The sequence below is a fragment of the Zosterops lateralis genome (genome assembly GCF_965231275.1).
Source record: "Zosterops lateralis genome assembly, chromosome: 6".
Classification (NCBI taxonomy): Eukaryota; Metazoa; Chordata; class Aves; order Passeriformes; family Zosteropidae; genus Zosterops; species Zosterops lateralis.
Window position 1 is genome coordinate 33,072,636 of NC_139761.1, and position 21,643 is coordinate 33,094,278.

General features: G+C 36.0%; 1 protein-coding gene across 1 annotated transcript in view; it reads left to right on the plus strand.

The window, feature by feature from the left end:
- The window catches only part of PALS1 (protein associated with LIN7 1, MAGUK p55 family member), a 55,618-nt gene that overhangs the window by 19,404 nt on the left and 14,571 nt on the right, over nucleotides 1-21,643 (plus strand). Inside the window, exons 2-5 of the mRNA XM_083864366.1 lie at nucleotides 7,715-8,228; nucleotides 14,780-14,988; nucleotides 20,526-20,603; nucleotides 21,289-21,435. Coding sequence (XP_083720492.1) covers nucleotides 7,862-8,228; nucleotides 14,780-14,988; nucleotides 20,526-20,603; nucleotides 21,289-21,435 — 801 coding nt within the window. The 5' untranslated portion in view covers nucleotides 7,715-7,861. The remainder of the gene's footprint in view (nucleotides 1-7,714; nucleotides 8,229-14,779; nucleotides 14,989-20,525; nucleotides 20,604-21,288; nucleotides 21,436-21,643) is intronic.

Sequence of the window (21,643 nt, forward strand, 5' to 3'; positions counted from 1 at the left end):
ACACTGTAACTTCAATTTAATTTGGAATTAGTTAATTTAGCTTTGGTTCAGTCACCTCTTTGAAGTAACAACGTCATATACATACTAGTGCACGTGAACTATCGGCTGTTAATACTATGCTTTACATAGTGAAGTGGTGGCAAGCACTGACATTAAAAATAACATGCTAAAAAATATGGGGGTTAAAATGAGACCAGAATGCAAGAGCCTGCGCTAACAAGGACATGATTTCAAGGGAGTTGGAGGAATCTTATTAGAGAACTGAAAGAGCAGGGAATATAACCACCATTTAAAGTGAGGACAGGCATATTTACTTTTAAGACAATGAAAGCTGAAGTCTTAGCTGTGAATGGGTGGTAAGAAATTACTGTCTTGTTATCATGCTTCTGGCTGTCCTGTGAGATCTGTTAACAATTCCTGGAATTCTAGGAATTTCTTTACTCTTCATTTGTTATGCTTGAAGGTTTCTAAACATTTAAAAAACTGCTAAATTAAGATAACTCCTTTTTCCTCATACTATCACGTCATATTTTCATTGCAGTTTGTAGGCATCTATGTTATCCACTCATATCTATATATAAAATAAACGTTTTTTGTCACAGGGATTATTTGTGTTAAAGATTTGATTAGAAGTGAGTATTCAAATGTATGCATAGTTGTAGCCTATTCTAAGCCATGATGGGATGCTAGGGGGGGTATATATGTGTGCTGTTTTGGGGTGATGTGGGTTTCAGACCATTTAACAAGATGTCCTCTTGGATGTATCTGTGAGCTCTCTTTTGAAAGAGCTTTGGGATTTTTTTTCAGGTTTTCACTAATTGCTGCAGAGGCTGCCCTCTGCTGTGCTCCTCACCGCAGTTTAGGTCTTGTCAGCACAACTATGTTGAAGCTTAATCGAGGATACAAAATATGAACAGAACCCAGAACCTAAATACTATGTTACAGAATTGTTAAATATGTTTAACTGAGCTTGGCAAGTCTTAACTTTTTTTTGTCTAATTGTGACTTCAGCAATAAGCTTCTTGGAACCGGCCCAAGTTTGTTTCTGTTGTCATTCCGTCTCACCCTAGCTGAAACTTTATTCTTCTCCCTGTCCATTTTTCATTTGATCTAAAAAGCAGAAATTAATGATGTATGAGTGGTAGTGTATATTTAAAACAAAAGGAATTGTGAGATATGTTTATTCTTAGTATTTTCAACAATTTTTTCAAATCTTAGTCAACTTAGGAAGCCTTTCAGTTTGTGTAACTGAAAAGAAAAAAGTGTTGATAAATGCAATAGGAAGATTTGTTACAGCTAGAGAAAGCTTCATGTGGAGTGGTTCTGTGCTCTCATGTGAGTGGTTTGACCTGTGCTATCAATTTTAGCTGATTAAAGGAGCTCACTGTTGCTGTACTAACCAAGGAAGGTTGCTGCTCATAGAATATGCAGCATTTGTCTTCCACAGTGAGATGGGCAGGAATTTAAATAAGCCTTAATTGTTCTTTCCTCTTCATACATCTGCTGCATATCTGTATCTGGCATATATTTTACTGCAAAGGTGCAGTTGCTGAAAAGAGGTCTGAGTGAGGTGGCTGCTGATTAACATGATGTACGTCTCTTATTGGTGCCTGTTTTTCATGGAAAACACTTTGTTCATATCTGTTTTGTAGGGAGTCTCCTTGTGTCTTTCGACATTCATAGTGTCGGCCCATTCTCGAGCTGTGACTTTTTGGATTGGTGACATTGCATTAACAGATAAAGAAACCTAATAAAATCTGATGTCTTACATAGACCATAGTTCTTAGATGTAATACCAATGTGATACAAGAAGGTGCTTATAATGTCCTAGGTTTGCAGGCTGAGCAATTTATTTATACCATTTATAAAACTGGAATCTAACCTTAGCGTCTGAATTTTCAGGTTCATCAGTTTCTCTGTGCTTTAGTGCTGCAAATTTGTGTTGCTATTGTTCTGGTATAAATGTAACTTAGAAACTGCTAACAATGAAAATAATGATCAATTTGAGGGTGTAGCCCTTTTTGCTGTTGATCCACATATCTTGCACATTTAAGTGAGCCTGGAATGTTAAAACCTCTTGGCATGTCTGAGAGCCCTTTGAAATTCACATGTTGTACTGAGTTACTGTGCTTGACAGGTATTATAATGAACTCTGGTTTGAAATTATTAAAACAAGCGTCAGCTGGTTTTAAAAGGAAGAGTTTGCTTACAATACTAGAGTCTATGCTAAAATACCTAGTTAGAAGAAAGAACAGTTTAAATAATAATATTAGACTAAAAAAACAAACCATGCCAGAAGTAATTTTCTTGAACATGTTGAAAAGCTAGTGTAAAGACTTTTTTTTTATTACAGATTTTTTTGTAAATTAAAGAAGTATCAAGTTGTCATAAATTTTGTAACTTTTACTTATTTTTGCAGAACATTAGTCTGCTCCAGACTATACCAGTTATTTCAGGTACTATTAAGAGTCATAGGAATTACCTGTGAAGTATTTTCTGTCATAAACTCTGATCTTTAACTCTCATCAAGTAATGCTAGTTAATTTTATGCTGTGCAGCATGATTTGTGTTGTGTTTTCCTTTATGTAATTGCCTTCCAAGTCTCCTAATCTTGCAGATTCACTGAAATCTCATTGAAGAAAAAATGGAGCACAGGAGATGATGCAAGGAAAGCTAGGAATTATTTTTTATTTTCCTACACTGAGCGTTCATTTGTAGAATTATTGAAGTGTTTTACTTTGTTACTTTGTGATTTTTATGGCTTAGGTTCTTCTTGTGTAGAATCTCAAGTACTGAGTAAAAGTACCAGAAGACACACTATTATGTGAGCCATTAATAATACATGGCAGAGATCTGTAGCATAGTTTCATGCTCATATTTTATTAGTAGTTCAGATATCAGGAAACATCTTGTATGTGATTTTAATCTAATTTCTAATCCACTTCAGCAACCTAGAATTCATCTTCCAGATGTTTTAAATTAATATTTTAATGTATTGTGTCTGTGATATTTGGCTTTAAGCTGATGATAAATCCTTGCACTGTGCTAATGTTTAATACATATTTTTTGTGTTTATATTAAAATTACAAATGTAGGTTGGGCTTTTATACTCTAATCTGTGCCAAAACTAATGAAATTTCACTGGAGGTAAGAACTGAACTTCCTTGCAGTCATTCAGAATTCGCAGCTTTAATGAATTTTAAAAAGGGAACTATCAGGTCTAATCATACTTCCAGCACTGAAAGAATTTTAAACACTGCTGAAATGTAACACAAAGCCTCAGCCTCCAGAAAATGTCATTTTTGCTCTTTGGAAGTTGCTGAAGCAAAACAAATTTAATTTTACTGTACAGAATTTAGTTGTTAAAGCAATTAGGGTTGCTTTGCACACCAGCTGCCATCCCCAGGAAGCAAGTGAAAACTTAAACCACCTTACAGCACTTCTATTTCAGTCTCTGTCAGTATATATTTTATTCCAGCATCTGCCTTGCACACCAAGATCATTGCATATCTGTACGTTTATTCTTTAAAAAAGCTTTTGAGGTCTGTGTTTTGTTTAGTGCATTTACAAATATTGTATTTATTTGTTTAGTGTATTTAGGGTGTTTAAAAAGATGATAGAAGCCTGATATTTTTAGCTTTATGAAGAATAGTGTCTTGTAAAATACGGTATTTTTGAGAATAGCAAGTATAGTTACCAAGACAGTACTTGTGTTTTTTCTTTAATTTTGCTGTTATGAATTTGTATCAGAAATATGGTTTGTTTGCTGCTCATAATTACATTCCAGTCAGAATTTTATATGATGCCCGATGGTGACCAGAGTGAATGAAGTGCTGTTTTTTAGCAGCTGTACTAACGTTATCAGTTTTTAGAAACCTTCCTCTGGAAGCCAAAAATAAAAGTAATCTGTGAAGAAGAGACTTTCACATACGCTCTCCAGGACTGTGTTGATAAGACTTATGATATGAAGTTGGACAGAGAGAGTCATAAATCTGCTTTATTTTGGAAAGCTCTATGTGTCATGTAAAAACACTAGGATTCCCCAGTTAGATATCAGCAGTTCAAAGGAAGATGGTCAAAACCATGATTTAACCCTATTAAACTTTGAATAATCAAGCTGTCTAACAGACACTTGTACATTCCTAGAAAGTATAGGAACTGCTACTATCAAGTTCTGAAGTGGAAAGGAATTCTCTGAATTACAAATGTTATAATATAGATTGTACATATGGAGTAGTAAAAATTATGGTTATTGAGTAAATCGGTAAATTTTCCTCTGTAGAACTAAATATTAATTTGACAAAATAAGCTTCTCTTGGGCTGCAAATGTGTTTTATTGGATAATCCACAATTTGCAGAGAACAAGCTTGGTGCAGCAGCCTTCCCTTTTGTTGCTCTCAGGGAATTTTTAAAATTGCAAAATAAACCTTCAGAAGGAAAAAATCAGTAGAACAGTTTCTGAAATTATTAATCTTAAAACTTTTGATGCCATGCATATTGGTTAAAATAAAATTTTCTGTTCCTAGTACCTCCCTTAAGCTGAATCTTATTTTTTACCTCAGCTATACCACACTTTAATTTCAGAACCAAATTAAAGATTTTATCAGTGTAATATTTTACTTTTTGCATCCTTAGGACCATTGAGACGAGGTGCTTGAGAGCTGATCTGGTTTTTTTTTTCCTTACATGTTTATTTTATTTGTTGCAGTTGGGCAATAGCATTTTTCCAAAACAGTTGGAGGTGAGGATTTGTGATGTCTGATACAGACTTGAGACAACAGGAAGAAGGAGAGGGGCTTAGGTTTGGAAGGAGTCACCCCTTATGAAAAGTTCTTTGATTAAAGGAAATTGTTCAGCATTCCAGACTTGCAGCATGCCAGTGCTTTTATGGATTACCAGCTGGTTATATCTAGGGATCAGGTTTTTGCATATTTGGTTTGATGTTTCCATAAGGTCAAATTTTAGGTTGCCTGATAACATGATATTTTGTATCATCTTTTGTATAATCTGAGAGTGATTCTTTTGCTGTACTGTTTAATCCTGGGTTTAGAAGTATCTAGCTTTCTGGGACACCAGAAGTACTTTTTATTTAAAATTCCAATACTCTTAAATTGTCATTGTGGTTTTCTGATTGTTGCTGCTAAAGTGTGACTGCAAGAGAGCTCTGATTTTCCGAAGCTTTAGTTTCTTTTTTACTTGATTGACTCTGACCTTGAATACTGAAAGTAGGCAGCTATAAGTGTCTTGGTACCCTGTTCAAAGATTTTATATGCCCTTTATGTCTTGTTTATACTGAAAACACACAGTTTATACTGAAAATGTGAGCAATGTTACTAAGGCTGCCTGTTACTCCAGACTACATTTTTGTTTCTCTTATCTTCAGTTCACATCACTAAACTAAAGAGATTCTAAATCGTCTCACTCTATATACAGATATAAGGTTTTGATGTGCCATTTTTGTAGCTGGCACATGAAATTTGATGGAGGATATGTAGCTAATCCCATTGTAAATATTGTTGACCAGTTTTTAAGCATTGGTCATCAACTCAATTTTCTGCTAATTCTTTCTGATAAAGATTCACTTGAGAGTGACATCATTTGGCTTACACGATTATTGAGTGTAATGTGTTTTACTTCTTGCAGGTCCTCACACCCTGTTTTTGACTTTTTTAGCGCTGATTAAATGGATATTATTCATTGTTTCAGCACCTGTTGGTTGTACCCTATAGACTCAGGAATGTGAGATTTCTTTCAGCTTGTCAGAGTTGAAAAGAGATGAATGTAGCTTTGAAAAGGCTCAGTGTTCAGACAAGCTATGGCCAATACAACTTCAATTGAATTTGAATTATCTTCTATCCATAGTTAAAATAGTGATCTTTGCAATTTTATTCTGCCCAATGAGGCTTCCTTTTTGGGGATTGATATTTCTGTATGGAGAAGTTGCCTTTCAAAAGGGGAAATGTAGCTTTCTGAGGATCATTTTGCTTAATTTTTATCCACCTTTCTCTGAATTTCACAAAACTTTTTTTTAAAGTGGTGCTTTATATAACCCTCTCTAAATGCAAAATTTATGTGGCTTTGCTCTTTGAAGCGCTGTTTAAAGTCAGGCACTAATTGAAGGCTTTACAGGCTCTGAGTAGTTGTGGGGTACTTGGCAGTGCCAGCCCCAGTACCATGTAGTTTTTGATCAGCTTTTTTTGCCATTTTTTTCTAAATGTGCAAATGTTGAGCGTATCAGTTAAGTGCAATTAAGTGTCTTTTAAGGGGGAAAAAAAATTACTACCATAGAAATGCTTTAATTTAATTTTCTTCTTCAGAAGATTTTAGTAATAATTATTTTAGTAGCAGGGGCTAGAGAGAAAACAAGTAAAGGAAGTACTTTTGTTGTTGCTGTATGCTATGTGCTACTCCTCATGAAAATGAAAAACTCTATGCATTTAGAATTGCAAACTGGCAAAATCCTGTGTAGGAGTTTCTATTGCTGCTCCTCCCAAACAGAACTATAGACATTTAATTTTCAACTTAATTACAACATAAACGTCCTTCCCTTCCTCCTCCAAACACAAACATTTGGTGTAAGAATGTTGGTAATTTGGGGTTTTGGTTTTTTTTTGGGGAGGGGGTTCTGTCTTAGTTCTTCCAGTGTTAATAAAACTTAGATATATTTCCTATTATTTCCTTTCAGTAAATTAAAAAAAAAAAAGTGCTAAATGTGACTTGATAAATTAAGTATACTGGTAACCTGGTATGTGACTATTTGTTAATTTTATGACTTTCTAATTGGACAGATTGTGGATAACGTATCACTGACAGAAAGGCAATGCAGTATAAAAGACACTGTTACATGTATTATATTTAAGAGATGAGTGGTTATATATATCAGGACACCTAAGCTCTTTAGCCTGAATCATCAGGAATAAGAAATCAGATTAAAGTGTGTGTAGTATAGTGGGATGTCATACTTGACTGTGGAAATTAATTATTATTCTCTGTCAAATATGTATGTCTGTACTCCCACACAAGGATTTTAACTTATATTTAATCCTTCCTGCTTTAATGCATACCTATAGGAAGAATTAAGAATAGCTGCTAACCAGAATTGTCCATACCCTTATCCTAGGGCTTGATCTGTACTTGGAATTGTGTAAGTGCAGCTCCTGTCTGCTTTAGATAGTATCTTTTGGATGAACTCTATGCCAGACCTGTCTTGTCTGAATCCAGGAAGCAGTGTTTACATAAAATGCCTCAATTTATAAACAGTAAATGCAAATACCTTTACTTGTGTTCAGCATACTCAATTTCATATTAACATGTTGTTTATAACAGGTTTTTCATATTTACTGTTTGTGGGATTGTAACCATGGTTTGTGTTGGAATTTTTAAGAATTAAAGTATGAATTAAAACTTGAGTGAGAACTCCTGGGAAACTGCTAATTTGCAACTGTGTTAAGTACAGAATTACCATGGCTTTCACTGGGGAATACAAGAGATTTTAACATTCGTTTCAACAGTGCTCCCTTTCAAACATTGGCACCTGAAGTCTACTAAAATATGTGAAACAGATTTGTGAGGATTCTGTAGTTTGTAGTAGGGGAAGAACCACTATGTAAATTTGGATGCAAAGTTCCATTGTTCTGATGCCTGGGGACCTTAGGTGTTTTCTTTCTGGTCCAATTACTCACTAATTTGTTTTCTTTTGAATATCTGTCATTAGATTTTCCTCCTGGATGCCTCTTCAAGCGTCTTGTGATGGAAGGGAAATACTTTTGAATTTATAATGTATTTTACACAATATCGTAACACAAACTGGCCTGATAGCAGCATTTTGGTTTGAAGAGCAGAAGCATAATTACAAACAATCATGACAACTTCTCATATGAACGGACATATCGCAGAGGATTCTGACAATGAAGCAAAAAATGTGGATCTTGTGTCTCCTGAGGAGCCTCAGAAGCACAGGGAAATGGCTGTTGATTGCCCTGGGGACTTGGGCTCCAGGATGATGCCCATGCGGCGCAGTGCTCAGCTGGAGAGGATCCGTCAGCAGCAGGAGGACATAAGGCGCAGACGAGAGGAAGAGGGAAGGAAACAAGAACTGGACCTTACTGCTTCCATGAGGCTAAAGAAACTAGCACAAATTCCTCCTAAAACTGGAATAGATAATCCAATATTTGACACCGAAGAAGGGATTGTTTTGGAGAGTCCTCATTACACTGTGAAAACACTAGGTGGGTAAAACGAAATGAGTGGTCTCACGGAGTAAAGATTTATTTGGTATTAATACTCTTTTAGGTCACTGAAAACCTAATTTAGCTAATTTTTCATAAACAGATTTGAAGTCTTCTAGGCCTTTAGATTTGTGGTGGTTTGGGGTATTTTTATTAAGCCAAACATCAGGCTATGTGCCTCAGCAAGTGGCTTTTCAAAACTGATACATTTGGGGAACAGTTAAATACTTTATGGTTAATAATTAATTCAGTCAATGTCTGTGTCTTCTTAAGGCTAGGGAAAACCACGTAAGTAATACCCAATTTTACGATGTTTGATGAACTATAGACCAGAATAGGGAAGGAATAAACCCAGATTGTCATTTAAAATAAAAAAAGTTGTTAATACTTTAGGAAGCAGCACGCTAGTGCTTTTTTCTCATTCTGTCTTGCATTATCAGTTTCCACCTAATATAAATGTCATGCCAATGCATCTCTTAAAGTATTGATGTTGATAATGGAAATCTGCTTAGGTATTGATGAAAATGTAGTGTTAATAATTTTCAAAGAAATGAATGCTGAAAATTTTCTATTTCATAGTTGTCATTGTTTTAGCTATGCTTGTTTGGAGAAAGTTTCTAACTATTCTTTCTCAAGCATAGGTATTTTAAATCAAATGTGGTGTGTCACTGGAGTGAAAAAGATGCACTGGGAATCTGTGGGAGGCCAGTTCAGATTTCCAAATCCATACCTGTTCAGAGATCCAAATTGCTTTAAAAAGGCAATTTAGTGCAGCCCTTTTTTTCTGGGCTGTACCAACATTTCTTGATTATTTTTTTTTTCCTATTGTGTGGTAGTTGAGAATACAGAGTGAAAAATAGGTAGGAAATTGCTAACTCCTTCTTTTTTACTTCATCTCTAGTATTTGTGTGCCTGAGCAGCAGTTCTGCTAAAGACATGTCTCTGCTCATAACCTCTGGTAATCCTTATTGTACAAATCCCTCTTTAGGAAAATTTAGATTGAAAGGGTCATCAGGAAGTCATCCTGTTCAACCTCCTGTGGAGAGCAGGGTCAGTTATAAACGAGGCAGGTGTACCTTTTTTAGTGCATGGCTTGTCAGCTGAGAGATCTCTTTGTAAGAAGCAGATTCTGTAATTAACTTTCTGAAGTATTAGGTATTTGATTGTAAAATTCTCTCCTTAGAGGGAGCACAAACCAGAAGATACAAAAATGGATGTCAAACTGTAGAAGTGTCTTCAGCTGGGAGTTGGTTAGCCACAGTGGTCAAAAGCTGTGAAAACTGCTGGAGGAATTGGAAATTGAACTAGAGAAGGGAGGAAAGAGTGACTTGGAGTTAGAAAGCTGGGGCTAGATTTCATCCTGGAGGTGCTGAATCATGGAGGGAGGATTGGTGCAAACCAATGGGCAAAGCAATTACCCGTGGAAGCTGATAGGGATGTGAAGTGAGTAACATATATCAGTCTGACATACTTGAGAACCAGCTAGGAGCTGGTGTAGACTGAAGCTGTTTGAACAGGAGAAATAACAGTGAAAAAATTACTGTGATGATGAAAGACAGGTTTTAAAATTTCTCAGTGAGGAATTCAGAAGGGTACCAGCTGAGGGATTGTCAAAGTATTTGTGAAAATCTGGAAGGAGTAAATTAGTTTTGGCTCAGCAAGAACAGAAGATGAGGAATTGGTATTGAATGGAAGCTAGGATTCTTTGAATGTAAGAAGACATGCCAAACATCAGGGACAAGAAGATTATAGAGGTGTGTGTGTGGACAGAGGTAAATTAGGAAATAATACATGGTATAAGGTGCATCTCTGAAAAAAAAATGACTCTGTGACTTGGTCCACTTTCATAATTAAAGTTTGGGTCTTGTTCTTTGGATCAGTAAACTTAAAAAGAGAGGATTTATAGTTCAGCATTCCATGAGCCAGCAGTGTGTCCTTGTGGCCAAGAAGGCCAATGGGATCCTGGGCTGCATTAGGAAGAGCATTGGCAGCAGGTCGAGGGAGGGGATCCTGCCCCTCCCCTCAGCCCTGGTGAGGCCTGACCTGGAGTGCTGTGTCCAGTTCTGGGCTCCTCAGGGCAAGAGAGACAGGGAGCTCCTGGAGCAGGTCCAGTGAAGGGCAGCAAGGCAGCATCTCTTCTGGGGAAGGGCTGAGGGAGCTGGGGGTGTTCAGCCTCAGGAAGAGATGGCTGAGAGGAGACCTCATCAATATCTGTCAGTATCTGAAGGGAGGGTGTCAGAGGCTCTTCTTGATGATGCCAAACAAGAGGCAATGGGCAGAAAGAGATGCACAGAAAGTTCCACCTGAACATGAGGAGGAACTTCTTTACTGTGCAGGTGATCAAGCACTGGAACAGATTGTCCAGAGAGGCTGTGGAGCCTCCCTCGCTGGAGATACTCAAGAACTGTTTGGATGCAATCCTATGCAGTATATTTTAGGATGACCCTGTTTGAGCAGGGAGATTGGACCAGATGGCCAACTGTGGTTCCTTCCAACCTTACCTGCTGTGTGATTCCGTGTTTAAGAGTTACTGCTTTTGATTATACACAACTATGATGTTGAATTGTTGCAAACGTAGGAAAAAATAGTTCTAAATAAAATACTGTGGCTTTTTAACCCATGTAGTCCCTAAAGAATCTGTATTCTGTCCACTAGTGTTGTCGAAAACAGAATTAAAATTTAAATTCAGTGAAGTACTTCTGCAGTAACTTGAATTCTTAAAAAATTTTCTTCTGCTCTTAAGCATGTCCTTTTTCCAGTTTCTGAGTTAATCTTTCTAACATTTGTAACACAACATCTGGCTCTTCCTTCTTTCCACTTTTACTGTGCAGGTTAAAGTGCTTAGTCACATTCACAAGTCTCTGAAATTAGTTAGGAAAACCCCCAATAAATCTAGGCAGGTGCTAGTGAATTACAGAGATGTTCAACTGTCCTTCTTTGGCATTTTTAAAAATACTGATTTTAATTTTGCTTTTGTGTGTGTGTGTGTTAATCCATAGAGCTTCTCCAGAAGATACATCTTTTAAGTAAGAATATTGACCTATGTGTCTGTGTTTTTAGTTTGGAAAATGTTTTGTAAGTGCCAGTGTCTATTTGGCAGATCCTTGCCAAGTCTTTAATGTTTTTATCATCATAAAAGAAAGGAGACTAGATTAAAGTAATTGGAAATTATATATAAAAATAAAACAGGAGACTTAACCAAAAGAATTTTAAAGGGCATGTTTGTTATCAAAACAGTAAATTATTTAGACAGCTGTTTAAATGGAAATAATAGTTTCTGCACCTAGCACACGTGCATATAAGTATTTACTGGTTTTTTTCTCAGCAATATGTTTCCATAAAATGCAGACTTTTTTGTTTTCTATAGTTCATTTAGCTAATTTAGTTAAATGGGTAACTGACATTTCATCAAAGTAAGTCTTTCCAAAGTAATCCCTTTCTGGCTACAGTGATGATTTTTTTTTTTTTTTTTAAGCTGCCTTTTCTTGCTTTTATACCTTGGCCAAAACTTATTTAGAAATATAAATATAAAAGAAACTTTCTGAAATATTGTTTTATCCAAAACTACTTTTCCTAGCCATGTGATTCAAGTTATATTTGAAGCATTGAAGTGCTAGTACCAGCACATAGATTACAGAAAAGTTGGGGAATTAAAGTGTTGGTTCTGACCTATACTAAAGCCTATCTTCTTAAGTTTGCTCTTCTTAACTTTTTGTTTAAGGTGATAAAAAACATCTGTTTTCTTTTTTCTAATTTTCTAATCTAACATGTTAAGCTGTGACTGCATGTCCTCCCCTGCAGTTGCATACTTTAGCCCTGGCAGTCTTTTGATTAATGTGTATATCTCACAGTGCTCAGTCACATTCCAACCATTTCATAGTCTCATGGAAAAAGGCTGCAACACTTCTTGTAAAAGACTACTTGACAAAACCCAGTATTTGATTGCTAATTGATCTGCAATTAAAAAATGGACTTGTTCTGCAAAAGGACCCTGCCTTTTCTGTGAGTAAGTGCAGATGTTGGTCTTAGTAGACTTTTTTTTTTCTTCAAGACAACCCTTTTAATAGGAAATATCTGGAGCCTTTTGTTACCTGGTGCTTTTAAAAAAATTATTATTACTTTAAAAAGACCAAAACCAAGGAAAAAAAAAAAAAAAAAAAAAAAAAAGAAAAAACAACAAAAAAACCCCACAAAAAAACCTGTACCCAAATCTCATCTGTGATTTAGTGATTTAGACTTCAGACGCAGAAACCTAGAGAGAATTAGGCATGCATAAAGCCAGATTTTTGTGGGTTTTTGTGTATGGCTTTTTTATTAAACAAGTGACTAGAAAATGGAGTGCTACCTTTTGAGGAATATTCCATTTCACTCCTTTGAAGCATTATTTTTGTTTTATAGTTGTGTTGAGGTGTGTATTTGTTTGCTGTTTTGTGGTGGTGGGGAAATCACTTGGTGTAAAGCTTTAGTAGTATCTAGCAGATGAAGCCTCAGTGTAGAAGAGAATTACCAAATATGTAAGGGAGTTCAGAAACAATAGTATAAAATAATTAATTAGTGAGAAAAGTGAGGTTCTTCTCTAATATCTCACTGCTTTTTGAATCCAATAACTGTAACAAATAGCAGAACTTTGAGTTGGTATGTTTTTACCGAGCAGGTGTCAGTAGGAGCTATGCAATAACATCTTTCATGCACTTTTTTGTTTTCTTTATGCTTGAAAATAATGCACTTCCTCCGACTTGGGGGAATGAGTTGAAGAGATACTTCGGTACTGTGCATTCTCCATTAGATGAGAATTTTGCCAGCTGACAATGTCCTATTTAGCAAATATTCTCACTTGCAGAGTGCTCTTTAGCCTTCTCTCCAAATGGCATTTCTCCCAGTGTGATAAGCACTCTATTGTGTATACAGTTTCCTGGTGAGATGTTGGCTACCATAATTAGTGTTGTGAGCTGTACTGGGTATCAGCAGTGGAATATCCTGCACATCCAGTATCCAAGCTTTCTGTGCAGCTTTTGTCCTACTGCCCTTTGTTTCCTTGGTGGTTACAGGAAGAAGTCCTTGACCTTTGGTGGGTAGGATGTCTTTAACACGTGTGAAATGGTTTTGGAGGGGTTTTTATTACTATTTTTTATTGTCCTGCAGACAGTAAAGTACAAGAGTAGTAGCCCTGGCTTGTTTGTTTCCTTTTATGATAGAGAAGCCTTAACTTGCAAACTCAGATTTGACAGCTCGTGTATAGGTATGGTTTGTCTGAAATTAAAACAATTAAACTTGTTAGAAATGCATGTTTTATTAGGCTTTGTGGCTTTCATGTGCCCATTTATCAATAATTTTTGTATGTTATGCTCAAAAAATTTTAGTCTAGGCTGGTGTTCAGTGTACTGATGAATTTGTGGTTAAAAATGCATAAGGGAAACATATTTACAGAAGTATTCATATTAGTGATCAGTATCTGCTGTGATTTTTCATGTTAAAAAATGCAGCTTAGCTGATGTTCTGACATTGTTCCTAATTTTATTAGCTCATAATGGATAAACAAAAGTTGCTAAAACTTGAAAATTATTCTCAAAGCTGATATTTTGCTATCAGTATAGTTTTAAATTTTGGGATTTTCTTTATTGTTTATTTTTTAAAATACCAAGGTTCAAAAGTTGTAGCGTACTTGAATTTATTGAAATGTAAGATAGCTGACCAGCTTCTTGTGGCTGAACAATTTTTTTTTTTCAGATAATGTGTGAAAACATGTATGTTATTTCAGGCTCAAACCATGCATTGTTTTTGTTGTCTGCTTCAGAATTTCTTACCTGTGTTTAATTCATATTCCTTGTTTTAGATGGTTTCTCAAGTACTTAATTTTGAGAAGTGACCTCTTCAGCAGAAATTTGGTTTGGCTTAAAATAATATAAAAATCTTCAAAAAGCACTTGTAAAGCATCAGCTCAGTTTTTGAAACTCAAAAATGTAGTACATATATAGTATTCTGCAAACATATAGAAACTAGTTATTAAAATATTTTATTGCCCAAGCAGAACTCATATTCATGTAGGTAAAAGATGTGGACTTTTGCTGTAGTTGACTTTCAAAACTCACAGATATTCATAGATTATATTTTTTCATCTTTTTTATTTTAATGTGCTAATACTGAGCAAAAATTTATGTTTATAAATGGAGTGTAGTTTACTTATTGAAAATTCATTCTAAAGTAAGCAGTGTATACTTGAGATTCATAGATATCTACCATATATGGCAGATATGGAAAGGTGAACCAAGGTGTCAGTGAATATTCAGCACATCAAGATGAGCCTGGCAGTAAAGTCTTACTGTTCTTACTCACTTGGGGTATTTTTTTTTTTCCTTTTTCATTCTTTTAATTCAGTTACATTCTGCTACAAAAACATTGGAATAACAGATAACTAATTAACTTGCATATATCACTGCTGATTTAAAAACTGAACAGTAAAAAAAATCTTGTATAACTCTTAATATAAATATTACTTAGTTATCATTCTTGTTAACTCATATCTTATTTGTATTTTGTTATTTCTTACCTAGAAGTGGAAGAACTGTTAAATTCTCTTAAACATATCCAGCACGTTTTGGTAGACCCTCAGAGTCAAGAGGATATCTCGCTCATTTTACAGCTTGTTCAAAATAGTGATTTTCAGAATGCATTTAAGATCCACAACGCTGTTACAGTGCACATGAACAGAGCCAGCCCTCCATATCCTCTCAGCTCCAATGCACAAGAACTAGCACAAGAGGTATGTACAGTATGCATCCCTGGGACACACATGAAACCTATAATCATAGCTGCTGTTGAAATACATACTTGTCAAGCTTGTCTGAGTGCCTGCATGTTGAATGTGAAAGGGGTTATAATAGTCACTGATCGGTAATCTGGAAAAACTGGATACAGCAAACAGTAACCAGAAAAATATTTTAGGGGTAGGACCTCCCTCTTTAGCATGGATAGATATGTAACAGAGAAGGTACTATGTTTAAACATAGGAAAAGGGAGTGGTTGTGACAATCCAACTCCCTTTCCGTTGGTGTTCTTTATTTCAAGCATTCAGGAACTGAGTTACAGTTCTCTCTTATTGTGACTCTCCTAAGTTGAGCTGTGCTCCTTAGATTGGGAGTCATCTCTGAAAATACAAGCATACTGGAAACAGGCCTTCTGCTTTAACGTGAGCAACAGATCCCTTAATACTTATTAATTAATTAACTTATTAATTAAATTTATTAAACTTATTTTGGTCTGACAGATGACTGCTCATTTGTAAGATCTGATACCTTTTTTAGAAGTTGTTAAAATATTCTAAAGGGTCACTCAGTAACTTTTGTCATAATTTTCCATGGCCTGGTGCAAGTCTACATTGTAGTGAAGGGTGGCTACATCTTAGACCCATATGTATTTGTTAGCTTTACCTAAGTAGCTTGAACACCAACATCAGTGCAAGCCTAGCGCTGTAGTGTTCAGCAAAGCCAGATCCAGGGGCTGGATAAAGGCTCCAGCATTTAGCACCCAGCAAACCAAACTGCCTCAGGTACATGGGTTGGAGTATTTCAGTATGTGGCAGCAAGTGGTGGTTGTTGGTGGGATTTTTGGGTGGGTTGGTTGGTTTGGTTTAGGACCTGGTTTTCTTTCTCCCTGCAGCATTTTTTTTTTCAACAGGTTTTTCCACTCTCCTTTCTTTTACTAGACTTTATTCTTGTAAGCCCAGCAGCACTATAGCAAGCTTGAAGTTCTTTTGCACAAGAAATTACTGCCTCTTGACGGAAATCATTTAAACACAGTCTGGAGATGCAGGTGCTGATTAAACTTCAGCTTAGGATTTTCTTGTTTAGGTTTGTCAGTAAGACTGTGCCAAAAGCAGGTAGAAGTACTTTAGAATATTCTGTGCATCTGTGAAAACTTTTAATCAACCCACTGTAATCATGTTTGCAGTACATGTGAGTTTCCCTCTGGCTTGCTTATTCATCAGTCTGTAGCCTACTTCCAAATCCTCACTGTGCTTGTTCACTATGTCTGTGAGTCTGAAGGAATCTTTTCAGTTACCTTCTGTTTGTAAACTGCTCCCCAAACATCTACTTTATATAGGTGTAGTTTAGGATTTCATTCAGATACAAGCCAGAATTTTTCAAACTCCTTTTATAATACAGGGTCTTACAGATGTAACCTTTAAGAAAGCTGGTCCTTTCCCTTCATGAATATGATGACCTACTGCTACTTAATAGAAATTTCCAAGAAGGAAATATGCCTAGGAAAACTGGGTCTGTTTCCAAACTTTTGTGTTTCTCCTGGTTTCTCGCTTCCCAGCATATTCTTCTCTTTTTTTTCCAAGTGATTTAATAAAGTCTAAAATCAGAAGGTGGTGCAAAGTCAGTTTTGTGTCTCTCACCAGTCATGAAGAAGGTTAAGCAAACAAAAAATATTAATCCAAACTTTTTAAACCAACAGAATTGGATCGTTATCCACAAGACTATTACATAATAGACAAATCACTGCACTCATTTTGACTCTTCATCTCCCATCCCTGTCTTACCTAGCCTTGAAATTCCTGAAAACTCAATGCAATCTAGTTTCTCAGTGACTCAGCTTCTTGTGTATTTAAGTGACTTGTATTTTGCAATATGGTAAATAACATCCTGAAATGATAGAGCGAGAAATTCAGGACAAATATTTCTGTGTCTGACAGAAGTGTCTCAAGAGAATACCTTGAAGCCTCCATTCACATCACTTTGTACTTCCTTGTCTTGCCTGAATACATCTCATGCTTGGTTTTCAGATCTTTTATTCATTTTGGAAAGGGTTCTGTATTAGTTGGTATATTATATGGTAGCAGTATGGGAGGAAATTATTTCTGCTTTAGAAAAGTTAGTGTTTTTTTGGTTTTGTTGTTGGTGTGGGATATTTTTTAGTCCTAACAATGTGTTTATCTTGCATGCCTAAGTTTTTTCTTGTACTCTCATTTTTGGTTGTCTTTTGCTTTCTTTTGCTTTTTCTACCTCTAAGCAGAGGCATGGGAAACTCCTCCAGAAAGCAGCTCATTTACTTACTTCAGGGTGTTTTTGAAAAGACACTTGCAAAAGCCTGGTTTTAAGATACTGATAACATCTTGATGATAAAAGCCAGAAGACATTACAAGAAAGAAAAACAGCAGATACATGCATAACATTAATTTTAAATAGCAGGTAGTTCTGGTGTGCATATTTTAGTGCACAGGTCATGAGCAGCAGTGTGTAACTCTGAAACTGTTTGGAGTGTGTGCCCCAGTTTAAAGTGACAGACATGGGTTTTTTGAGGCTTTATACTGTGGAAGAGAACATCTCTTAACAGGAAAAGACATTTTACAACACAATTCCACAATGCAACATGAAAGTCTCCTTTTTAAAAAAAGTAACAATATTATTTAGGGTTTTTTTAATTTTCTAGTCCTCTTTAGAAAATTGTTAAAATTAGTAGTATGAGTGTACAGTTAATTTTTCCACCAATTCTGATAACCAGCCACTAACTACTCAAGATTTTTCTTTTCTTTTTAAAAAACTTCAGTTGAATTAAAAAGGTGGAATGAAGCACTTGAGCTTAAGGAATTTAATTGAGAAAGCTTATCTTAATGTAATGGGGTGTACTCCAAGTCTCAAATAAAAATAGCCAGTAAACATCAAGTGTAATTAAATTGATTTTAAATCCATTTAACCTTGACCAAGATGGGGGCAAGGATTATGGGAGCATGGTCTGAATCTTGACCTTGTAAGAATATTTGATGCAGCATTCAAGACAGTTTATAACTTGGCCTGTAACAGCACATACCAAATACCTTCAAGACATTCCTGCTATTTAATGTACTTAAACAGGCTCAGTTTATGTAGACTGTGTTCCTAAATGTTTTGGACTTGCTACAGATCAGTACTGTTGAGGAGGTGCACTGGAAGCTCCTAACCTCTGGTGTAAGTGCACTAGAATATGTGTGAATGTTCCATCTGACAGTCCTGCTCACCTGCTGGTAAACAACAACAGAATTCTGCAGGTGCAGTTAATTTCTGAATGCTTCATATCCAGCACATGCCTCCATCATACATGCCAACATATTGTGGTGTGTGTAATGAAACCAAATTGATAACTGGGGGGGAGTTTCTTGAACTAAAGGTGGTAACATGGTTAACAATAAAAACGAGTCCAAAGAGTTAAGAAAATACAGTTATTGCCACATACTCAGTGTGAATCATCTATGCTATGTGTAGTGTGTCACTTCTGGAATGACAGACTTCTTCAAATTTCTTAGTCTGATAAAGCTGTGGGATTTATTACCATGAGTTACAAAGGACTCTGATAAGCAGCACTACTGCTGGAATAAGTAGTGTATGGGGCAGCCTGAAGCTTTCCTAGAGCTTCATTAAATAAACAAATGAGATGTATGTTTTTCTTAATGAGGGGGGAGAGATATTAAATTTTTTAATAATCAAATTATTCAAAGCAGAAATTCAACTTGAATAAAGGATATTTACTGCACACAGAGTAACTGGTTGAACCAGATTACTTTCTTTTCCACTGTGAAATCCCCAGCCTCTGACTTTGCATTCAGAAGATTGTGTTCCTTCCAAGACTTCCAAGTTGCTTTCTGAGTAGGTTTTCCTATTAGAAGATCATAAAGATTTGATAAATAAAGCTTTAAGGCTTCTTGTGGCTTCTTCAGGAAAGGAATTCAATGTCCCTTGAAAGTTAGAGACCTTAAATAAACCTTTATGAGAAAGTCTTTTCTATAGAAGGAAGAATCTATTCTTTCAAAAGAGAGGAAATCTCTTTTGCAGTGTTCTGTTTGCTGTGTGACATTCTAGAATTCAGTTTAAGCCAGGTGTAATAGCTTCCTTTTAATTTGGATGTATGGCTTAAATGTTGTCTGTGATTTTAAAGAAACCAATTTAAAAAACTATTTAAATCTGGCTTCTTCTTTGACCATTTTAAACTACTGTACATTTGTTCACCATGAAACATCTTCTAGGGATGTCAGAAGGAGGGGTTTTGTAGGTTGTGCCAGGTTTATTGCAAAGCACAGGAATATGTTCAGTGTGACAGTTTGCTTGTCAATGTGAGGGTCTTGCTCCATGGGCACAGTTTATTTAGTGGCTTCTCCTCGAATTTAAAAATATACCTTGACTTGAAAGTTTTGAAGCCTTTGTTGGGTAGCATCCAAGATAGTTATTAGCATTTCTGTAGATAATTGCTCCCAGTATAGAGGCTTTTCTGACCTTTAGATGCTGTTAGATCATACAAAAAGCTGAATTATTTTCTCTTTGAAACTTTCGGGTTCTTGATTCTCTGATGTCACATTACCTCATCTGTAACAGTCAAAAGCTCTTGAACAAAATGTTTTTTCTTTCTCTGAAAGCTGCTGCTCTGATTTGTATAATCTACTCTTGATGTCTTTGGATTCATTTGTGCTGTTGCACTTGTGTGCTTTTGGTAAGATTAGGCCAGAGGACAATGGCTTTGGAAAGTATCTTCATCCTCACCTTTATATAAGAGGACTGCCCTGCTCTTGGCTCTCTGTATGAGCATACCAGTATTTGCAAGAGATGATGGCAAGGCTCATTTGGTAACTGTATGAGAAGTAAAACTTATTTTGGCAACTGAAACTGCTTTTGTAAAAACTATCCTTGTGTTAGTGTGGATTATTTTGGAACTAGCCAAAGAAATCAGGTCTCCAGGGAGGGACCTTTTGAAGTTTTGATTTGTGCACTTCCTGAGACAGGAGCTCCAGGACGCATTGCAAAACCTGTCTTGGAATCTTCGGCCTTGCTGTTGGTGGAAATAGTTTGCGTAATAAGAATATGATAATCTTATTTTAAAGAAGAGGAAGGCTAGTCACATTAATAAGATATTACTCCAATTTAAAAGCTCAGCCTAGTCTCATAATACACTTCATTGTGACTTATCTCACTGACTAATCACTAAGTTTCATTGTCTAGAGTTTAATTTTTTTGTGTGTACATCTTTGTGATACCTGAGCTCATTGCCAATCTTTGGTATTGACAAGTCTGTGTGAGGTACTGGATACCAACTTAGATTTGGTAAATTATTGCTGAGGCAAGATGTGCTAGGTTAGTCCTGTGGTCTCATTCCGTGTTTTCCTAATGTATATCAGATTAATACAATCAGCAGTAGTGTAACTACGTGGATATACTTTACTTTCAGTAAAATGAGTAATTGCAGATAGGGGGTTGTGCTTGAGTAGGAGAGGGACGATTGGTAAATCACTGGCTAGATTTAGAGTTTTACTACTTGATTTCTTTTTAGGTACAAAGTGTTTTGAAACCCAGCCACCATAAGGATGGACAGGAGCTTAATGCTTTGCTGAATGCCCCTCACATGCAGGTAAAACAAAATTAAACTTCCAGTCTAATGGATCTATTTCTTGATGCTGTTTTCAGTATAACTTACTTTTTTGCCTTGGGCTGCCTGGGCAAGGATGAATTTTACTCCTCAACCCTCATATTTCTAGGATAAGGCATTTAAAATTTCCAGAAACAAATGGAACTTTTTAATTAAGTGTAGTGCTGTATTCAGCCCTTGGTATGGTCTGTGTGTATTACGGAGTGATTTGCAGATAAACAATCTAGCAGTAGGTCAGTGGGGACAGGGCAACACATGAGCTGCTTTGCTTATCTGTTTTTAACTTTCATGCTAACTTTAGAGTGCACAAAGGAAATTTTGTCCTGGGGTGGTTATGTAAAAGTGGTTTTCTCTGCAAAACCTCTTCTGAGTCTGCAGACACATACATAGTAAATCAATGTCTGTTTTTTTAGTACAGATAAGATAGAAATAAAGTCACAGTTGTGTTCAAAATTGCTTTCTTTTATTATTTTCCATTTTGAAAGTTTCAAAAAAGAGCGGGTGCTACGTAGCTGTGATAAAATGATTTTTTTTTTAATTGCCTGAGTCAGTTTGCAATGTTCTATAACCTGCAGAGACTGTTGAAATTGCAGAATTTCGTTTACTGTTTTATATGCATATCAAATGTGATATTTTGTGTAACTGAGCTGATTTTGTTTAACACTAGGCGCTTCTACTGGCTCATGATAAGGTTGCAGAACAAGAAATGCAACCAGAGCCTATGACGGATGAAAAGATTTATGAAAATGTTGGCATGTATGGAGGGGAGACGGTTAAAATAGTTCGCATTGAGAAAGCTCGGGATATTCCATTGGTAAGTACTGGTGCTTTCTCAGTTATATGTAAAGGAAGTAAGCCTTTTTGTCCTTTACAGATTGCTATGAAATATTTGGAATTTGAACGCAAAGGTAATGTTTAACTTGTAAACACTCTCCCTCCCTGCAAAATAAGAAACAGTCATAGACAGTAAATGTGTGTTTAACTTGAATTGGGCAGTAGCCATACTACCATGTAAAATCTAT